The 20,787-nt window shown below is 36.7% G+C and overlaps 2 protein-coding genes across 5 annotated transcripts in view; one reads left to right on the plus strand and one right to left on the minus strand.

Moving 5' to 3' along the window:
• Positions 1–16,185, minus strand: part of LOC137399517 (ribosome biogenesis protein NOP53-like) — a 33,908-nt gene extending 17,723 nt beyond the window's left edge. The window contains exons 1-4 of one of the 2 annotated variants that reach the window (XM_068085665.1): positions 16,047–16,185; positions 6,339–6,427; positions 6,156–6,237; positions 5,249–5,381 (exon numbers count right to left, since the gene is read on the minus strand). In XM_068085665.1, the coding sequence (XP_067941766.1) occupies positions 5,249–5,381; positions 6,156–6,237; positions 6,339–6,427; positions 16,047–16,150 (408 nt within the window). In that variant the 5' untranslated portion in view covers positions 16,151–16,185. The remainder of the gene's footprint in view (positions 1–5,248; positions 5,382–6,155; positions 6,238–6,338; positions 6,428–16,046) is intronic. The other variant, XM_068085666.1, reaches the window with a different exon arrangement.
• LOC137399518 (RNA-binding protein 34-like) overlaps positions 1–20,787 on the plus strand; it is a 45,802-nt gene that overhangs the window by 7,486 nt on the left and 17,529 nt on the right. Inside the window, exons 1-2 of one of the 3 annotated variants that reach the window (XM_068085667.1) lie at positions 16,329–16,458; positions 19,270–19,464. In XM_068085667.1, coding sequence (XP_067941768.1) covers positions 19,294–19,464 — 171 coding nt within the window. In that variant the 5' untranslated portion in view covers positions 16,329–16,458; positions 19,270–19,293. Of the gene's footprint in view, positions 1–16,328; positions 16,512–19,269; positions 19,465–20,787 lie in introns of those variants that run through there. The other 2 variants (XM_068085668.1, XM_068085669.1) reach the window with 2 other exon arrangements.

Below are 20,787 nucleotides of genomic sequence, written 5' to 3' on the forward strand. Positions count from 1 at the left end.
TTGTCTATTTGTCCGCCTTATAGAGTACCGTACTTTTCAGACTATTAGCCGCTACTAGGTATCTAGGACGCGTTAACGGGAATCTCCGGTTAGCACACGCCTCTATTATACGTAACCTAATACGGTAATCATTTGCCGATTTCCCACAAAAATGACGTAATAATTACAACTCTATGGCTTTCTTTTAGCTTCATGACACGCGATGCTTTTTTGTCCTCGACATATTAGGGCTAATTTGTTTTCGGCAAAACGATATCGACAATAGACTCTTTCGACATTAGAATTTGGCGATTAAATTTTATTAACTCTATGAAACGCGATGTCGTTTTTGTGAACCTCTATTTCTGACTTTTCTTAAGGTTCAATTGCTAAATCGCTGTTAAGGTCACTACTTTTCACGTGGACAATTGTAGTACCTCGAAAAGGAATAGCGTTTAGATTCTCTAACCTTCGATCAGACAAAGACACTACAATATTTTATTTTTACATAACATATCGTCGTACCAGTATCGTCGTATTCAGAGTTTTGATGGATAGCTATTGGTGGAACAGTAACTTTTTTATACACACACTTCTATGCAAGAATCGTTATTATTAATTCAACATATTCACGAATTTTTTTTTGTTTTCTCAGTTCGTATTAATTGTATCATTACCAAATCATATCATATTGTAATCGTAGCAAAACAGACTCAATTTAGCTATTATTAGCTAAATTATTTAGCTAATTATTTCACTGTTACATCTAAACCCTTTATAGCCATTTTATTTTTAAAATTGATTTGACCTGCGCGAAACATTTTTCTCATGATATGAAGTTTAAAAGTTGTTTGACAAAGTAAGTTTGAAAACCTTTACAGTTGTTTTAGGTAGAATGGCAAATGTTGTTATATGCTAAATACAAATCAATTTTCTGTTCAGTTTTTTATTACCCGGGCAACGCTGGGTTGAACAGCTAGATGTATTAGCTTACACATTTTTCCTTTTAAACCTAACCAATTAAGTTTTCGTAATTAATTTCACATTTTACAACAAACATTTGTAAGATTACTGTAAGATTTATCGTGTAAGATTGCAAGTATCAGTTTTTCTCCACTCTCTTATATTTACATACATTTACATACTTTGAGAAATATACATATATAGAAGACATATAATTTTAAATTCTCTTATTGCATTTAAAAACTTTTTATGACTTTTGAATTTATAATATAAGTTTTTTAAAGTTTGTTTCATCGTTGTTATTATTTCAACTTGCATTCTTTTAAACATAAATTGAGTATCGTGTTTGAAGTTAAAACATTATTAATTTTCCTATCACGGTTATTATTACTTGATTAGTTTCCAATCTTTATTATTAATATTATTCTTTTATTCAGCCATTTTTACCAGGCATTGTTCTAATAAAATTTCAACTACAAATACTATGATATTCTGTCATATTTTTTAATATCGTCGTATTCAAAGAATTGATGGATAATTTCTGGTGGGACAGTAACCTTCTTATGCCCACACACTTCTACGCAAGAATTGTTATTATTGATTTAACATATTCACAAATTTTATTTTGTTTTCTCAGTTTGTATTAATTGTATCATTACCATAGCATCTTTTATTGTAATTGTTGCAAAGCCGACATAATTTAGCTATTACTTGCTAATTATTTGAAATTTACATCTAATCCCTTTTACAATTGTTTGATTCTTTGTAATTTATTAGACTGGCAGAAAACCTTTTCCTCATGATATGAAGTTTGAAAGTTAGAGTTGTTTGACAAAGTTTGATAAACTTTACAGTTGTTTTTATTTTCTCTTAAATTATTTCAACCACACAAAACACTTTTCTCATGATAGGTTACCTATCATGTTTTCTCATGTTACCTATGTAGTTTGAATGTTAGAATGGCAAATGTTGTTATATATGTTAAATACAAATAGATTTTCTGTGCAAAGACTTTTTTATTACCCGGGTACAAGTACAGCTTATGGTGTAAAATGTAGAAAAAATACTTTACCGAAGTTGTTTTCGCGCCTTGAAGCAGATTAAAATTTACATTATTTTATTTTAATGGGAAAAATTGTTTCGGATCTCGAACTTCTGGAACTGATGATGTTTAAGAACTGAGGTTCCACTATACGTTATCAAAAGATATACAGTGGTGTGCATAAACTTGGAATCACCAGTTAAATCTTCAAATATGTATGTTTATATGCTGTTGTCTAAGAAATTCTTTGGAGTTAAGTGCCTCAACCCCCTCAATATATATATATCATTTGAAAGGGAAAATTCTGAAGAACAAGATGATGCCAAATATTCGAAAATATTCTCAGATTTTTATCGCTGGGGGTGGATCTACCGAAAGGCAGACTAATTGCAGGCTATGAATGTTGTTAGTGAAAATTGATAAAACAGGATACAAACAAACTCTTTTATACAAATTGGTGGCCCTGAAAAGGGCCGTTGGGTTATTGTTGATCTTCAGAAGGACTGGTAAGGTGTCTTGAGCTGAGCACTAGTATTTTATTGGCCAGCCCTTGTTCTTGATCACCATCTGACACCGTCGAGGCATGCTGTTTACCAACTTTCTGAGCTCTTCAGGAGTGATGATGTGATGCCAAGCATGAATAATCTTCTCTATGAGCTCCCGTTTTGTCTTTGGTTTATCTTTGCTGACTATCACACCAATACGCTACCAAAGAGTTTCAATGGGATTCAGGTCAGGGCTTTGTGCTGGCCAGTCTATTACCCTCACATTACTTCTGGTCATCCACTCCTTGACTCTCTTGGCACAGTGGCAGGGTGCATTGTCATCCTGGTAGTACCAGGGTTGGTCGTTGCTGGTGAACAGGCTCCGAGCACTTGGAAGCATGACATCTTCCATGGTCTTGATGTATTTGTCTCCATTCATCATGCTTTCACAAATGGAGAGTCTTCCCACACCAAAAGCTGTCATGCAACCCCATACCATGACTCCAGTATGGTGCTTGATGGTTGGTAGCGTACAAGCCGGGCTGTACTCCTCTCCAGGTCGTCTCCTCACATAACAATTTCCAGAGTGGTTTTGGATGGTAAATGTTGACTCATCACTGAACAAGACCCTTTGCCATTGGGCTGTTGTCCAGAACCGTTTATCTTTAGCCCACTCTAGACGACGCTTTCGCTGTTTCTCAGAAACTAAGGGCTTGCGCCTTGCCTTGCAGCCTTTTAAACCATTTGCAAGCAGTCTTCTTCGCACTGTACTGGGGTGAATCTCAATATCTCTGTTGTCCTTGATCTCCTTACAAAGTTGAGTACTGTGCAGATGTCTGTCAGCGAGGGATCTTCGTACCAGGTACCGATCTTCGTGGATAGTCGTCTTCTTGGGTCGTCCAGCAGAGTAGGTGGGTTTAAGACTGCCATTGGAGGTCCAATTCTTGATTGCTGTGTAGACTGCCTTCTGAGAACGACCACATCTTCTGCTGATCAGATTGATATATATAACATCTGGCATGGCATCATAATTGGCAGGAAAATAGAAAGCAAATGGAAGATCCATTCGATATAGAGTGAACCAAACAATGTGATTCCAAGTTTATGCACACCACTGTAGGTCGCTGAAAGTTATGAAGTTTTAAATTTACATTGGTTTGAAAATCTTTGCAGTTGTTTTATTTATTTTTAAATCAGTTGTCCTGCACAAAACCTTTTCCTCATGATAAGAAGTTTGAAAGTTGTAGTTGTTTGAAAAAGTTTGAAAACCTTTACAGTTGTTTTATTTTCTCTCTTAATTTATTTCAACTACACAAAACACTTCTTTCATATGTAGTTTGAACGTTAGAATGGCAAATGTTGTAATATGTTAAATACAAATCAATTTTGTGTGCAAAGACTTTTTTTACTACCCGGGCAACGCCGGGTAGCACAGCTAGGCTTGAAGCCGTGGCGTCACTCGGGGATGCGCGGGAGACCTTTTTCGTCCCGAGTACAGCGAGAGTCTCCAGCCGCTGCTTTCTAGATGAATGAGTTGGTGAGTGCGAGGCGGATTGATTGCAAAGCGATTGAGCGCTAGGCGATTGATTGCGAGTGCGAGGCAATTGGTTGCGAGACGATTGGTTGCGAGTGCAAGGTGATTGATTGCAAGGCGAGTGGGAGGTGATTGCAAGGCGAGTGCGAGGCGATTAATTGCGAGGAGAATGCAAGGCGATTGACTGAGGCGAGCAGGCCGATTGAGTGCGAGGCAGGTGCGGGCCGATTGATTGCAAGGCGATTGACTGCGAGTGCAAACCGATTGATTATGAGGCGACTGCAAGAGCGCGATTGTCAACCGCTCGGCGGGTAAAGACTGGTCAGCCAAGGCGGGGGCTCAGCAGCAGAAGTGCGCGATCGTCAACTGCAAATATAGACGAGGGTGAACGGATGCATGAATCTAGACACATGAGTCTAGAATATTTACTAGATTTTACACGCATCTAGCTGTAAGACACATTGCAGATTTTCATTTTTCTCCCCAACATTGACATGTATAAGTGCATACATACTCTGATCAAGACAACAACTTCAGTAGACTGCATATTTGGAGTTGTTTTTTCGTATGAAAGGCAACTCTAAATAAACTTTATGCTGCCCGTGAATCTGCTCTTGTAGGCGGGTAATGCAGCTAGTGCGTTCATAAAGATCAACAAATGCAAGAGTGGCGCTCAAATAGAGGTGGCGTTCAATTAAAGGATGGCGGCCTATTTTTCAACCCTTCTCTTAAAAGAAACACTCAAATAGAGGTGGGGTTCAAATAAAAGTTTCACAGGAACTATTTTAATCTAGCGGAAGTAAGAAAATCTCACTGGCGCGACAAGGGAGAAAATGGCGTGACAAGGGAAAACAATGGCGAGACAAGGGAGACAATGGCGAGACAAGGGAAAACAATGGCAAGACAGGAGAGACAATGATGAGACAGGAGAAACAATGGCGAAACAATGGCGAGGTAATGGAAACAATGGCGAGACAAGGGAGACAATGGCGAGACAAGGGAGACAATGGCGAAACAAGGGGGACAATGGCGAGACAATGGAAACAATGACGAGACAAGGGAGACAATGGAAACAACGGCGGGACGAGGGAGACAATGGCGAGACGAGGGAGACAATGGTGAGACGAGGGAGACAATGGCGAGACAAGAGAGACAAGCAATGAATGAGTGTAACATTAGCTCTAGGCACAGTTTTCTTGACGAGATGAAATCAGGGGCACGAAAAAAAAACACTTGAGAGCTAACCTTTTTAGCTTGTGTCCGAATTGTCGCCCGATTACTCAATGATCGTTTTCTTTCCTGCAGAGCTTGGGTCAACTTGCGTGTGACAGGCCGTACGTCTCTCCTAAACTTCTGTTTGCTGTGGCCACTAACCTGTCTGTTAAAACAATAAAATTAGAGTCTGCCACCAAATATCCTCTGGGCTATATCATATGTAAAAGTAGTCTAATACTATATGATGGAATGTCAACATGATATACAATTTGTCACAGGGTAGTACTGATATAGTTAACATGGTATACAATGTTGCACAGGGTAATACTGATATAGAATCAACATACTGATATAGAGTCAACATGATATACAATGTGTCACAGGGTGGTACTGATAGAGAGTTACCATGATATACAATGTATCACAGGGTAGTACTGATATAGAGTTAACATGGTGTATAATGTATCAGAGGGTAGTACTGATATAGAGTTCACATGATATACAATGTGTCACAGGGTAGTACTGATATAGAGTTAGCATGGTATACAATGTTTCACAGAGTAGTACTGATATAGAGTTAACATGATATACAATGTGTCACAGGGTAGTACTGATATAGAGTTCACATGATATACAATGTGTCACAGGGTAGTACTGATATAGAGTTAGCATGGTATACAATGTTTCACAGGGTAGTACTGATATAGAGTTAACATGATATACAATGTTTCACAGGGTAGTACTGATATAAAGTTAACATGGTGTACAATGTATCACAGGGTAGTACTGATATAGAGTCAACATGGTGTACAAGCAACATGACATGATCTCCGAATCGATGGGTTGTTGATGAACATCACCACAACGCCAACTTAAAAGGGGAAACAAGAAAAGCTAAGCAATGGTCATTACATGTCATCAGCTGAATGCGACTCACCTGGAGACAGCAGGTATTCTTGGATCAGCTTCAAGATTAGCAAAACATTTAAGCTTTTTATCTTTTCCATGAGTTTTACCTACTAAACACACATAGTAGAAAATGAAACATTAGAACTCATGCTAAGCGCTACAGAAGACAAATATGGCAGACTAGGAGAAGAATTTACATGAAGTATATTACCTGTGAGTGGCTCACTCGGCACGGGGAATGATTTAATATCAGTATCGATGAAATACAACTGGTCATCGGTCTTCTCAGCCGCCAGACCTCTAAAATATTCCAGGTAGTGATGGCCATAAATTGGAACATGTCTAAATGCAAGTTTAGTTGAACATCCGTTAAAGGAATGAAGTAACAGGTTTAAAGGTGTGGTTGGCAGCAATTGAAACAAAGCCACAGACACCAGAATCTTCAGTTGCTGAATAAGTAAAAAGTGATGCAAGCCTAAAATCTTTCAACCGAACATATTCTGGTACAATCTGGTCACACTTGGTGAAACAAGAGATCACATTTGATTGGACAACTTATATTTAGCTAATACAATGTTCACTTCATTTCGTCACAAATTGTTGGTTCGATTGTCATTCAGAATGCAGCAAATAGATTAGGATAAGAAATAGTTGAAACCATATAAACTTTTTGTGTCCAATTCAGACTTGTTTGGTAGTCACTTACCAACTTAAGAACCAACTTAAGATGATGTGGTTGTGACAAGCCTACGTAGAAGACTTGGCCAGCACTTGAAAGATAACAAGTTACAGCAAACTACTAGAGTTATTGCTAATAGTATATCAGGCAGTAGTTCAATACGTACTGCCAGTTTTAGCTACTCTGATCTTACCATACATACAGGCATTTCACATGTATGTATATATATATATATATATCTATATATACATGTATATTTCTCAAAGTTTGTCCGTATGTGTATTTGTAGGTTTGATTGTCCGGCTATAGCATAGTTCGAATAGTTGTAGTTGGACAACAATGCAGACACAAAGTCATGGCTCACCGCCATTAGAAGCCTAGCTTATTAAGCAGCTTACTAAAATTTTCCATTGGCAATGTGCCTGGCTAACAGCTTGAAAGTTACAGTTGTTTGACCAAGTTTTAAAACTTTTACAGTTGTTTTTATTTCTCTCTTAATTTATTTCAACTACACAAAACACTTGTGTCATGATATGTAATTTGAAAGTTAGAATGGGAAATGTTGTTATATATTAAATACAATCAATTTTCTGTCCAAAAACTTCTTTATTACTCGGGCAACGCCGGGTAGCACAGCTAGTATATATATATTTAAATATGTACAGTAAACGCTCCTATAACGTAAATTCCAGATAACCTAAAAAATTTATGCAACGTTTTAGCTTCGCACTATGTAAAAATTTCCATATAACGTAAAGTGTCAAGTAATGACAGCTTCTCAAATTCGATTTGAATGGTAACATAATTATCTCGCCGCACTTGTGAAAAAAATACGTACGTATAGGGTATGTCTATTATACGGTATATACAACTTCTATGGCATTTAAGTTCATCGTAATAGATCGTCAGATGGGTCGACAAAACAGACAATAGGTAGCTGCGCAGTAAATAATGTATTAAAGGCGATCAATTTGTGCAGGCGTTACAGCGTCGGTCTACCAATCTAAATGTCACGAGTTAGGAGTATCGCCAAAAGTTATCTTTTATTCTAATCTTGACCCCTGGGTACAGATAGACGATAAACAGGTAAACAACGCTTTTTATATAATAAAAACATATTTTTGTTTTGCTTTTTGTACACATATAAAGTACGTGTTATTAGTTTGACTTTGCAGAATAGACTTTGCTGTCTAAAAAAATAAACAAATCGTTGTAAATAGACGTCAAATATATGCGGTTCACATCAACTTGTAAAATTACCGCAATCGGAGTATATTTGTATATTTGTATATTTGTATATTTGTGAAAATATTTCGACGAATAAGGTTGCATGAAAGTGTAAACAGAAACCATCCTGTAACAACTACGTCCCATTTGAGCCGTTTTGGAAAGCGAATCCAAACTACGGCGGTCTCGTGTGGCTGCGATTGACCGTTTGTTTTTTAGCTTTTAAGAGCTTGTAGTCACATTGCCATATATTTTGCACCTACAACACAACAGAGTAAGACATGGTGAATCTTATGATACCAAATAACTGTAATGTGAATTTTGTTGCAAGTCAACCTTTAAACCCTGTGGTCTAGTAGTAACAATTAAAATCTAGCACTAAAACAAACACAGGACATTGGAGCTGATCGTGGGAACTACAGATAGCAAACTAACCATTAAGCTACACAGAATACAATGACTTCATTGGGCAAATAGCCATTACATTGGTTAAGATACTCAGGTTTAAAGTTAAAGAGTTTGCTTTAAGTCTCATTACTTCAGGTCTCTTTAAGGCTCATTACAACGTCGTTAATCGTATAAACAGCTCTAGTGCTTGCAGCTTTCTGGATGGTAAAGTTGCACAAAACTTTGGATATCATTCCATCTTGCACAGATTTCTTTCATATCCGCAGTTAAGGCATCATTCTTGATGTCATCCTCATCAGAAGACATCATTTTCAACGACCGTTTCTGTTCTACTTCTTCCTGAAGGTGCACGAGTTCTTCGGTGGTGAGCACATCACATTGTTCGTCGAGGAGCTCCTCGACATCGCCGCTGTCTATTTTTAAACCAAGATTTCGGCCTCTACTGACAATTTCATCAATCAGTTGAACGCCTTTTTGCAGTCCCTCACCGACGTCAGCAGCTGTGCTGGTACCAGCAACGCCGTCTGGCCCTTCCAACTCTGGTCCAGCCACACACTTGGGCCACAATTTTTTCCATGCCGAGTTCATAGTCTTGTATGACACTTGGTTCCACATTTTGTCAATGAAGGAGATGCAGTGGTAAACATTGAAATGATTTTTCCAAAAATTTCAAAGGGTTAGGTTTGTGTCACTAGTCACATCGAAGCATCGTTGAAACAAGAATTTAGTGTACAACTTCTCAAAATTTGCGATAATTTGCTGGTCCATAGGTTGAATCAGAGGTGTAGTAGTTGCAGGGAGAAACTTTATCTTGATGAAATCCAATTTTTCTGTCAAATCTTTTTGGAAACATGGAGGGTGGGCAGAAGCATTATCCATAAGAAGACAGCAGCGTAGTGGCAATTACTTTTCCACCAAATATTTTTTTACGGCTGAACCAAACACCTCATGCACACACTCAGTACTAATTTGCCTGGTCAGCTAAGCCTCTGTATTCGACCTCCACATAACAGGCAACCTCCCTTTACTAACATTGTTAGCTTTGAAAGCCCTTGGATTCTCGGGATGGTAAATGAGAAGAGGCTTTACTTTGAAGTCACTGCTAGCGTTTCCACACAACAAGAGAGTTAGTCTATCCTTCATTGGTTTGTGGCCTGGCATCGACATATCCTCACAAATTATGTACGTTCATGGCACTTTTTTTCTTCAAAAAAGTCCAGTTTTATCCATATTGAACGCTTGTTGAGGACATATATGTTGGCATCGACATATTGCTTGAATTCCTTTTTCAAGTCATCAGCAACTGTTTTGTCCGAAATTTCTGCCTCCCCATGACGAACAACAGAGTGTATCCCACTTCTTTTCTTAAACTTTTCAAACCACCCTCTGCCAGCTTTAAAATCAAACCCTTCAAGAATGATGGTAGGATTCATACAAAAGTTTTGCTTTTGTACAAATCGTATCTTCACTCAGAGTGTCCCTTGTTTTTCATTTATGAAAATAAGCAGGTTTTTCCACTGCTTCCAATACCTGCGGCTTTTGTTTGCTAAAAATACTAGATCATTAAATGACATCACCTGCTTTAAGCTGATCTTTGTTTTTTACGGTGGTACTTATGGTCGATTTCGCCATGCCAAACTCCTTAGCCAACACAGATAAAGGCACACCAGATTCATATTTAGCTATCAATTCCTTTTTTAATTCAATATTTTTTCCGAATTATCTTTTTTTCCCTCGGTGTCCTTTCTTTGTTTTTGGAGCCATAGTAATGAATCAGGGTTGGGAAAAACATCGATATGTTTAAAAATACCATATCACTGATATATATCATGATATTTATTGATATTTTTGATATTTATGATATTTATTGATATGATATCTTTGAAACAAATGACATTTCTGAAAAAAAATGACGCTAGGTTGAACTTGTATGGTGTTTAAATTGTGATTGATGTATTTTATAGGTTGTATGGAACCAGTCAGCACTGTTTAATACTAAAAACTTGATTTATTGTAAGCCTAGTATAATAATAATATTTATAAATATGAGCATGTTCGTCAAACATTGGATTAGAAATCATGACATGAATGCAAAGTGCAAACAAAATAGTGCATATAGTAAATACACACTATGATAGTCCAAGCATGTTCTCATGTCCTACTCTTGTCTAGTTTAGGTATTTGTAAACAAACACCAGCTTGCCAACCTTCACACCGAGATGATTTCTCAACTTGCTGTAAACCAGTCCACATGATGAAAACACACAGTCAACACTAGCAGTCAGAGTTATATCATCATATTTATAGATTTTATACTGAGCCAGAATCCTTTAAAGCTATTCATTGAAAGAATTTTACAAAAAAAAACGATGAGTTGAGTTACTCTGTCATCTCAGTGAGTCAGTGTAATATGCTTACACTTCTGTTTCTGATGGAGTATGAAGTTCAAAGGGTTTTCAGCAGGCTGGTCTTCCAATAAGGCAATAAAATATAACAGTTCAATATGACATGAGATAATCAGGTTAAGGAATAGTACTGGGATGAAGGAATACAATTTAGATCTGAAAAACTCTTCACAACTCAAACACTAATTAATTGGTCTAGCCAACGTTACCTCCTTGGTCTGCCTGTCTTTTTTTGTCTGTTGGGTAAGCCTAATAGGCCTCTATGCAAGTACCTGATGACTTTAGGTGTGATATATATCAAGCGATATATATCAGACCAACCCTGTAATGAATGTTTCGATGCAGTTTCCGGAGTTGTTCCGAACGTTTAATTCCAAAGCTCAAGCTCCGGTTTAGTCGAGAACCGAATTAATTTTACATTCGAGATCCGAGACGAACAAATCTCAAAATTTTTAGTCGAAAGCCGAGTTGGTCGAGAACCGAGGTTTCACTGTATATAAATCTCAAAGTCTGTCGTATTTTGGTCTGCCTTGCGATAGCTATTAACATCTAGGAATAAAAGACCTGTTTCGAGCTGGATTTGATCTCAGAACCTCCCGCTCACCAAACAATAACCTAACCAATTAGGCTACGTGAGATGCAATGGATTCATTAAGCGATATGAGTTGTTATTTCGATTAAAATATGCATAGCACTCCGCGTTGAGATGACACATGAGATAACATGCGATACAACTTTAAGTACTCTTTGAGTTGCTCACGACTCAAGTCACTAATATTTTAGTTTTTTAATGCAATTTTTCATAACTAGATCACCTATCTATTGTATGCTTACAGCAATTTACTTAATCTACAATACTAGCAAATAGTCAAGTCTTAACAACAAAAACATCTGAGTTCAAAATGGATTCCCTGTACAGCTGGTTGTACCATTCCTACAAAAAAGAAGTGAGATTTTCATTTTTTCCTTAGTTTTCAGACTTTATTACTGCAAATACGGAATTTCAGTTTAATTTTCATACCTGATGCAAGAGTAAATGCCAATGAAGAGATAGATGTCACTGAAATACTTTTAAAAATGCCAAATTGCCTACACATACAATTGTGCTACTGCAACTGACACAAACATTTTTCAAGAACTCGGATGACTTTCGATAATGCGAGAGAGTTTGAGCTATTTGCAATAGCTCTACATTTCAGAGCTTATAGTATAGTAACTGTTGTTATTTTAGTGTTATAATAACTCAGGTCAGTGACCTTTCTACATTGATGCTCGACGATTTCTACTAAACATGAACACAATGAATGAATCTCAAGAATGAGCTCGGTGCATAAGCTGATACGATTATAGGTTAGTGTTGATTAAAGTAAAGTAGAATAGACATGACACATTGTTTGCCCTTCTTCTAGTAATAGTTGTTATGAAAAAGAAGACAATCCTTAACTTAATACTTGATAACCAGTAATGTAAAGCCATTTCAGTGAAAATTTCACTGAAATTTTAAAATTATAATGAAGTGTTGGTTGAGCATTCAGCAATCAGGTTAAGAATTTTCTTTCCATCTTTGAATACAGACTAAACCTAAATTGAAGACTTCAGCAACAAAGGTATAACGAATTAAAATAGGATATTCGGTTATCGCTCCAGAAGAGGAAAACTATTAAGGTCTTGGAATAAACTAAAAACTTCTCAATAGTTGATAGCAGCTACAGTTGATACAGATATCAACCAAAAATAGAACAGTGTAAAACTGCGAGGTTTTACTTTATCCTTTCTCTTTACTATTCTTCTCTTTTTGTAACCTGCAGCCTCCAAACATTTGTAATTTTTTGTGAAAATGCATATAATATTCCTTTAAGAGTTTGTATATCAAACAATGCAGACTTAGACAGCTTCTCAGTACACTTTTCTATATTTAAGACTTTATAATGCCAGTCATTCCTTGTACATTCAGAGCTACAGTGGTGACCACAATTGTAGAACTGCTTAAAATAAACATGTTATTTGTTATTAATTTTTAGTTTGTTAAGTATTTATTAAATTAACAAGAATAAACATTTCCGTTGATGGCAGAATGCACATCAATGGAAAGCTAAGGAAGTTCTACACAGGAATATTGTTAAATACAGTAATACTTCAACTTACGAGTGCTCCAACGTACGAGAAACTTGAGATACAAGCCAACTTTTAAGCAAGTTTTAGCACTAACATACGAGCCATGTTTGAGATACGAGCATGTGAGTCAGTTGCCAAGTATGCCGGAGGTGTTTTATGACAACAGCATCAATCTGTATTTTTCAACTGCACAGGTTATACTTTGGTACCTTGTTTTTGTGAGCGCTTTTCAGTGCAGAGTTATATGAATTAAAAGTACTGTGTTTGCCAGTAAAATGAAAAATAATGCAAAGAAAAAGCAAATGATAACAATTGATATTAAACGGAAAATTATTGAAAAATATGCGAAATGTGTATGCATGATTGAGCTAGCTCAGCAATATGAGAAATACATCCACAATTATTAAACAGAAGGGTTATATTCAGGGTATTTAGCTAGCAAAATGACTAACCGTAGTTTCTAAATGGCGCAGCGATCTTCACCACCGCTGATGGAGAGACCGCTCAGGCATTGGATAAAAGATAAACAATTGGCCGGTGACAGCGTAACTGAAACGACGCTATTTGAAAAGGCCGGTGCTATCCATCAAAACTATAAAAATAGACATTCGGACAAGTTGGCTAGTGGTCGTGCATTAAACCTTTGTGACGACACCTGTGTTTGTCCTAATCGCAACATGTTGAAAGGGCGACAAAGGCAAACGTCCTTAGATAGGCTCATCTTAAAATGGCCGGCTAGTCAAGAAAGCGAAACAAAGGAAAAATTAGCTAACTAGCGAGAAACTTCAAACTATGAACGCCGAAGAAATTTTAATTATGTTAAGTTAAAAATGAAAGCTTGCTTTTAGATTTGCTTCTACGTTTGTCTTTTAAGACTTTGATAAAATCCAAAGTTATCAAAGTCAACTGTTGTAATGAAGGATAACTTATATATCTCTCTCTGGCAAATGCTAGCGTTAGCTGCTATTGTATGTATTTAATTTTACATTTTAATTTAACACATTTCCTTGCATTATTTTTTATTTGTTGCTTTTTGAAAGCAAGTGGTAAGTTAGGACAATAACCAACATGTTCTTTTTGTTACAATATCTTGTTTTGAGTGTTTTATTTGCATTTTTCAGAGTATGGAAACCAATAAATATATATTTAATTGTTCTATATATAAATAAATTGCACCAACATGCGAGTAAATTGACATACGAGCTCAGTCTCGGCACGCATTAAGCTCGTAAGTTGACGTATGACTGTATCAACTAATACGTAACTTTTAGCCTAGTTTTGGTGTTCCGAGAGTTCTGGTCTTACGTGGGAGTATCCGCACATTAGACCCAATAAAAACTAAGTTTATATTTGTTGACAAATTTGACCTAACTTTCAGATGAACTCACACAACATTTCAGTTGATTTTATTAGAAATTATCGGTATTTTTATATCATTTGCGATTGATTTTTATGTTTGAAGTGGTCTGACTGCCAGGATGTTTCAGGATTAATGTTAACACAACTTCATCACTGTTAAAACATTCATTAAAATGAACTTCATAAAACTAAACAATTTTAAATGAAGAAGACATTCAATTGAACAGAACTTTGTAACAAAGGTGGTACACTGCCAGCCTATAAATCCCATTTTCGGATAAAAAAAAGTCTCTATGTTACTACCCTGTAGCATGTAACATGAAAACACGCAGCAATAAGTAATCAGAGTGCAGAAATTAGAGCAACAAGACGTGTCTCATCATTCCAATCTCAGACTAGCCTTACATGTTATTGTATCGATATGTAGGCTATATCCTAATTAACATCATCTAAAATGAATCAGATCAGATCAGATAAAAATTTTCCGCAAAAGACCCTCCAATGAAGGTAAAAAACAAAATAGCGGAACTCAGCTTAAAAAGAGCAAGCTAGCTATTCAACCTCGGCATGAACTTCCCTCACCGTCCGAGGCCAAAAAGAATATCTTAACTGATCGGTATTAATGTGGGGCAAGTAATACTTCCCAAATCGAGTAGACAATGCAGGAGGCCTTCCCTCTTTATCAGAACCACTTTCCCTGACTTTAACTCCCACATTTATATCAATATCGCCTCCGACGATTCTACCAAAAATATTTTTACGCAGTCTGGATCGTCTCTCCTCCAGCGATTCAAAAGAAGTATTCTCTCTTAAATTAGTGAAACTAGTAATTCCTTTTTTCTTGAAAATAAATCTCAGTGCTAGGTTTTGTGTCTGCTCTAATGATAAAATATCTTTTTTAAGATGTGGATCCCAAACCACGCACCCATATTCAAGGCCTGGTCTTACCAAGGATGTATATGCAGCCTTTCTAGTTCGAGCATCCGCATTTCGGAGTACCCTTCTAAGCATCCCAATTAATCGCTTCCCTTTAGATTCAATTTTGCAAATGTGTTTATTCCATTTTAAGTCACTCTGGAGCTCTACTCCGAGATACGGATTAGATAAGACGCTTTATAGTTTTTGGGCACATAAGAAAAAAGAAGGACACCTCCAAAGTGTTTAAGACTGTTTACCAATGTCAATGATTTGCCATTTAGGGGATATGTGGCACTTGGACTACCACTGACTTTTCTGACAAATCGGACAATTTGGCTCACTGTATCACTCAGTATCAGTATTAAAATTCATTCCACAATTAATGGCCCGCTGATCAAGCAGTTATTTTATCCTCTTAAAATTTGACTGAATCTGCGGAGGTATTGAAAGAACAACAAAGTAAAGCGTCGTCCGCAGAGAGATTAATCGAGGATGGTTTGAGGTGGTCTAAAATGTAAATGATATAAACTGAAAACCATGTGGGATCAGAAAATGAATAATATAATCATGTTTTTTAATGTGAGGGGAGCTGTTGCTGATCATTCAGTTTCTGATGTACTGTTACATTTTATTAAATTGTTGGTATTTCAGATTGTCCATTTGCCGTTGAGGAAACATCTTGCATTATGTTAAAATAGTATCATCTTAATTACACGAATTAACCAAACCTTTCGTTATTCGAAGATAATAAGGCCTTCATATCGTTTACATAACATTTTAAAATGCAAAAATAATACGTTAAAATTACCCAGTTCTTTCCTGTATACGCTGATCTTCGATAGCATCTTCTACGTCAGCAATATCAACCTTTTTCCATCCTTTTTTCCTATTTTTGGATACCCTGCTCCGCATTTTGGATCACGTGGACCTGCTAAAGGTGATTACAATCTTGCCTCAGCTGTCCAAGGATACCTTTCAAATTCAGTAGTCTGAGAAACAAAACCGCACGCGTAGTATTTTTGTCTGACAACATGAACAAAAAGCATGCACAACAAATGTATGGAGCAATAACAACAACGACCTTGCGAGCAACCACGCTGTTAAAGCAAATAGTACTTCTCTCATGTACTTTAAAGCACAGGAAAGCTGCTGCTTATTTCGCCAAAAATTCTGTACAAATTAGTTGTTAAGACTATATAGTAAATTTCTTAGGGATCCAGGTACGATAACGGTTAGTTTACAGGCTCTCTGGCACCTCGGATCGCCAGATTAGGTAACTTCATGAATGAGCATATATGCCACAAGTTACTTGAATCAAACCAAAATATTAGTGGTGATAAAGACTTGACCATAATTGTCATTTGTTTTTGTGACGAATACTAGGCTGTTGTACTATGTATACTAGACAATGTACTACATGAGTCTAGAATATTAAAACGGGAAACAGTCCCAACCAGACCTGCCAACCCAAGAGTGGGGCAATGCGTGAGATTTGGTTTTGGGGCAATTGATGTATCAATGATAGTATATATAAAATTGTGGGAATTGGGGCAAAATTCTCACGCATTTTCATTTTTTCTTTGGGGTGATTGCGTGAGTCTCACGCCCAATACGTGAGAGTTGGCAGGTATGGTCCCAACATCAACAAGTCCGAACCTAGACAAGTCCCAATCTCGACAAAGGTTGGTCCGAATCTAGACAAAGGCTGGTCTGAATATCGACAAAGGCAGGTTAGAAAAAAACGGCTAGGAAACCCTTTGTCCAATTGTTTTCGATCCATGTAAGTGTATATGTCTCACAGGGAACTGCAACAACACAATCTCCAACATACCTCGTTTTGCTGTCAGGAAGAAAGAAGGCAAGCATAAATATAAAGCTCACAATTGGACACAGAAATTGTGAAAAACTTGAAAAACCATTTTGTGGTATTAAAGAAAGAATGCATGACCACAAAATAATTGAACTTATTTTATTGTTGAACCTATTATATTAATCAGTATGGTTAATATTGTATGGTGTTTGTGACCAACTCGTTTCGAGATTGGGACCAACCGTTGTTGATATACAAACTCCTTCTCCAAACTACCTTTATATTACAAATACTCTAAATAATGTAATTATCTTCTAAAACCAAAGAACAGATTTTTAAGCAAGTTTACACCATAAGCTGGATATTAAAAGAAACGATTAATGTTATATATAAGCATATGCAATTGTGAAGTGCTCATTGGAGCTTTATCAATAAAGTTAATTAATAGAGTTAGATTGGAGAATGTATTTACAGCAGCTTTTATTTAAACTTTTGTCAGATTTTTGTCTAAAACGATATAATTTAAAAATAACGTGTTTATTTCATCCTAATAAAATATAACATAAATACACCTTTGTTAAACACAAAGTCCAGGTAGTATTATATAAACTGCGATGAACGCATATTCAGTGTTTAAATACTAAAGCTAATAACCTTTAAGTGTTAATCATTGATGCGATTCTAAACTTAAGTTGCAATCGAGCTGCATCATCAGATTATTTTGAAGATGTTCAAGCTCAAATTTTTTTTAACATTCGAAGCAAAAGCATAACCAATTTTTTTGTTTGAACTCCCGAGTTTTTTTGAGATCTAAGACATCAAAAAACTTGGGTTGGACTGCATGCCATGTTTCTCTTTTACCTGTGCTGCTCCTCTTGGGAAAGCATGTCGAATGATTCTGCTTTCTTTTATGTGAAAATTACTTTTGGCCAAAGTTGTTTGTTCTGCATTATTCAATGCCGTAGTCATGCTCGAAAGTCAGCTCGTATCTCGAGTTTCTTGCATGTTGGGAAGCTCGTATGTAGAGGTATGGCTGTATTTAGTTTTACTTTTAATTTACTTTTGTTATATAATGCGTGAATCTTTTATGTGATTACTTGCAGTAGTTATTAGTATGTTTGGGCTCTGGAATGAATTAAACAGAATTCAATGTATTATAAGAACATGTGCTCCAACATCAACTTTTCAGACAAAGTTTCAATGTAAATACGAGGTCTGATCCAAAAGTTCCCGGAATGGAGTTGTATACTCGTGCATATTCACATGATGGAAAAACCCATTGCAGGGTTGGCTGGGAAACACCTCTGGAGTGTTGTCACAAAACGTTCAGGTTGCTATGACAATGCGTTCTCATGTGAGCTAACGATATGTCAAGGTATGTCCGGTGCTTCCGTCTTTTTTTTAACAAATTATCGTCATACCTAATCAATCGGAACAGCGTATTTGCATTAAATTTTGTGCGAAATTAGGGAAAACAAGTACTCAGACAGTTGAAATGTTAACTATTGCTTTTGAAGATGCTGGTCTATAAAAACACAAATTTTTGAGTGGTACAAACGTTTTTGTGAAGGTAGAGACAGCACCGAAGATGACGCAAGGTCTGGCAGACCAGCGTCGGCAAGAACCTGCTCGTAAATTGACAGTGTGAGGTCACTAGGCATGCCAGATCGACGTTTAACCATTACAGATATCTTGAGAGACTGGACTTATTTTTGAAACTGTTCAAAAAGTTTTAACTGACAATTTAAACAATTTTTTAACAAATCAAACGAGTCGCAGCAAAGTTCGTGCCAAGCTTGCTGACTGATGACCAAAACGAGCTCAGGATGCACGCTTGCAACGGTTTTAAAAAAAGCTTTCAAGAATGATCAAAACTTTATTTTAAAGGTCGTAATATCCTTGTTTTTCCTAATTGCACACAAAATTTAATGCAAATGCGCTGTTCTGGTTTATTAGACATGATAAATTTTTTTTTTTAAAAGACGGAAGCACCGGACAGACCTTGACATATCGTTAACTCACATGAGAACGCATTGTCATAGCAACCTGAAATTTTGTGACAACACTCCAGAGGTGTTTCCCAGCCAACCCTGCAATGGGTTTATCCATCGTGTGAATATGCACGAGTATACAACTCAATTCCGGGAACTTTTGGATCAGACCTCGTACATGTATATCAGCCATATCTGGCTGATTTCAATCATTCTTGTATGTTATTTAGATAACTTCTACAGAAATACTCCACATGTCTGAGATGGATTATGAGCCTGGTAGCTTATCAGAACTGATTGCTGCAAAATCCCGCAGCAAAAAAGGAAAAGTGAAAAAGGCAGTTAGTCGATCGAATGAAGAAAACCTTCAGCGAATATTTGAAGATTCTTCTTCAGGAGATTATGTCACCAAACCTCTCTCTACAGTAAGTCCCTATCAACCCTTTTACCTCATCTTCTTTGTGCTATGTTATCAAACCTCTCTCTACCGTGAGTCCCCTATCGACCTTTTTACATCATCTTCTTTATGCTATGTTATCAAACCTCTCTCTACAGTGAGTTCTCTATCAACCCTTTTACATCATCTTCTTTATGCTATGTTATCAAACCTCTCTACCGTGAGTCCCCTATCAACCCTTTTACATCATCTTCTTTATGCTATGTTATCAAACCTCTCTCTACAGTGAGTCCCCTATCAACCTTTTTACATCATCTTCTTTATGTTATGTTATCAAACCTCTCTCTACAGTGAGTCCTCTATCAACCCTTTTACATCATCTTCTTTATGCTATGATATCAAACCTCTCTTTACAGTGAGTCCCCTATCAACCCTTTTACATCATCTTTTTTATGCTATGTTATCAAACCTCTCTCTACAGTGAGTCCTCTATCAACCCTTTTACATCATCTTCTTTATGCTATGTTATCAAACCTCTCTTTACAGTGAGTCTCCTATCAACCTTTTTACATTATCTTTTTTATGCTATGTTATCAAACCTCTCTCTAAAGTGAGTCCCCTATCAACCTTTTTACATCATCTTCTTTATGCTATGTTATCAAACCTCTCTCTACCGTGAGTCCCTATCAACCTTTTTACATCATCTTCTTTATGCTATGTTATCAAACCTCTCTCTACAGTGAGTCCTCTATCAACCCTTTTACATCATCTTCTTTATGTTATGTTATCAAACCTTTCTCTACAGTGAGTCCCCTATCAACCTTTTACATCATCTTCTTTATGCTATGTTATCCAATCTCTCTTTACAGTGAGTCCTCTATCAACCCTTTTACATCATCTTTTTTATGCTATGTTATCAAACCTCTCTCTACAGTGAGTCCCCTATCAACCTTTTTACATCATCTTCTTTATGCTATGTTATCAAACCTCACTCTACAGTGATTCCCCTATCAACCTTTCTACATCATCTTCTTTATGCTATGTTATCAAACCTCTCTCTGCAGTGAGTCCCTTATCAACCTTTTTACATCATCTTCTTTATGCTATGTTATCAAACCTCTCTTTACTACAGTGAATCCCCTATCAACTCTTTTAAAACATTTTCTTTATTTGGTGTTGCCAAACTCTCTGTACAGCAACTCTCTCACCCAAGCGACTGCCATAACTACAATGCTGTTGTTAACTTAGCTTATAGTCACACTTGCTATATCGGTTAAGTTAATGAAAAACCAGTAGCTATAGGCTGTATTTTCCATTAGCATTGATCACTGATATCGAAGTTGCTTAAATA

The sequence above is a fragment of the Watersipora subatra genome, chromosome 7, assembly GCF_963576615.1.
Source record: "Watersipora subatra chromosome 7, tzWatSuba1.1, whole genome shotgun sequence".
In the NCBI taxonomy this organism is placed as follows: Eukaryota; Metazoa; Bryozoa; class Gymnolaemata; order Cheilostomatida; family Watersiporidae; genus Watersipora; species Watersipora subatra.